Here is a 1,033-nt window from a genome sequence, read left to right as displayed (position 1 = left end):
CACCTCCCACCCTCCCCATCCCCAAGTGTCCCCCAAATCCTGTCCTACCCATTCCCACATGTCCCCTGCCTCCTGTCATTGCTGTCCACCACATCCCACCTTCTCCATCCTCAAGTGTCCCCCGTGTCCTGTCCCCACCATTCCACCCTCCCCAGCGGGGGCTCACCAGCGGGGGCCGGGGGGTCCCGGCAGGTGAAGCAGCACTGCCCGGGGCCCAGGTGCCGCTGGTGCTGTGGGCAGTCAAGCACAGGGCAGGGGGCAAAGGAGCACCCCCCCTCGCCAGCCTGGGGACACAAGGACACGGGTCACCTCCCGCAACCGGACCCAGCCCCAAGCAAAGGCTGGATCCCCCCAGAATCATGGTGTGGGGAAGCCCTAGAACATCCCTGGGGATCCCCCCAGCCCCCCTACCCGGCAGACGCAGGTGGTGCAGTCATCCCCATCTAGGCTGAACCGGGCACCGTGTGCGTACGTGTGGCCCCGAAAACTGCACTTTGCTGGGGAGGAGAGAGGCAGCAGGGCCAGGGTTGGGCTTGGGAAGCAAAGCACAGCTCCTGACAAACCCCCACTGCAAACCCCCATCCCTAGACTCTGCACGCCACATGGGGGTCCCGGGGGGCTCACCTGGCTGGCAGAAGCAGCAGTCAGGTGGGGAGATGCCAGGGCAGGAGCCCGGGGGGCACTCGGGGGAGATGCAGGAGACGTTACCACCCTATGGAGAAGAGCACGGGGCTGGCACAGGGCAGCTGAGGGGCAACGTGCCCTGTCCCCACCATGGGTGGCACAACACCAGGGCATCACCCACCCCAGCGCATCCCACTTCATCACCCCAAGAGACACATCTCGGGGCTGAGCGGGGATGCAGGGGGTTGTCCCCATCCCCAAGGCACCCCGGGACAGCGTGGGCTCACCAAGCAGACGCAGACGGTGCAGTTCCCATCAGATGGGGTGAAGACGTCACCCTCAGCCCTGGCCACCCCATCATGCAGGCAGCCTGCAAGGTACGTGGGTCATGGAGGGGCCACAGCGCAGT

At 66.0% G+C, this 1,033-nt stretch overlaps 1 protein-coding gene across 1 annotated transcript in view; it reads right to left on the bottom strand.

The window, feature by feature from the left end:
* Window positions 1–992, bottom strand: part of LOC104547249 (von Willebrand factor C and EGF domain-containing protein-like) — a gene marked incomplete at both ends in the record, with an annotated part of 3,067 nt that extends 2,075 nt beyond the window's left edge. Inside the window, 4 exons of the mRNA XM_010192861.1 lie at window positions 167–284; window positions 412–497; window positions 625–712; window positions 912–992. Of these exons, the coding sequence (XP_010191163.1) occupies window positions 167–284; window positions 412–497; window positions 625–712; window positions 912–992 (373 nt within the window). The remainder of the gene's footprint in view (window positions 1–166; window positions 285–411; window positions 498–624; window positions 713–911) is intronic.
* Between the last annotated feature and the right edge of the window lie 41 nt (window positions 993–1,033).

The sequence above is a fragment of the Mesitornis unicolor genome, unplaced genomic scaffold (genome assembly GCF_000695765.1).
Source record: "Mesitornis unicolor isolate BGI_N332 unplaced genomic scaffold, ASM69576v1 scaffold15069, whole genome shotgun sequence".
Taxonomy (NCBI): Eukaryota; Metazoa; Chordata; class Aves; order Mesitornithiformes; family Mesitornithidae; genus Mesitornis; species Mesitornis unicolor.
The sequence above is the reverse complement of the archived record's forward strand: the minus strand, read 5'-3'. Positions and strand labels throughout refer to the sequence as shown.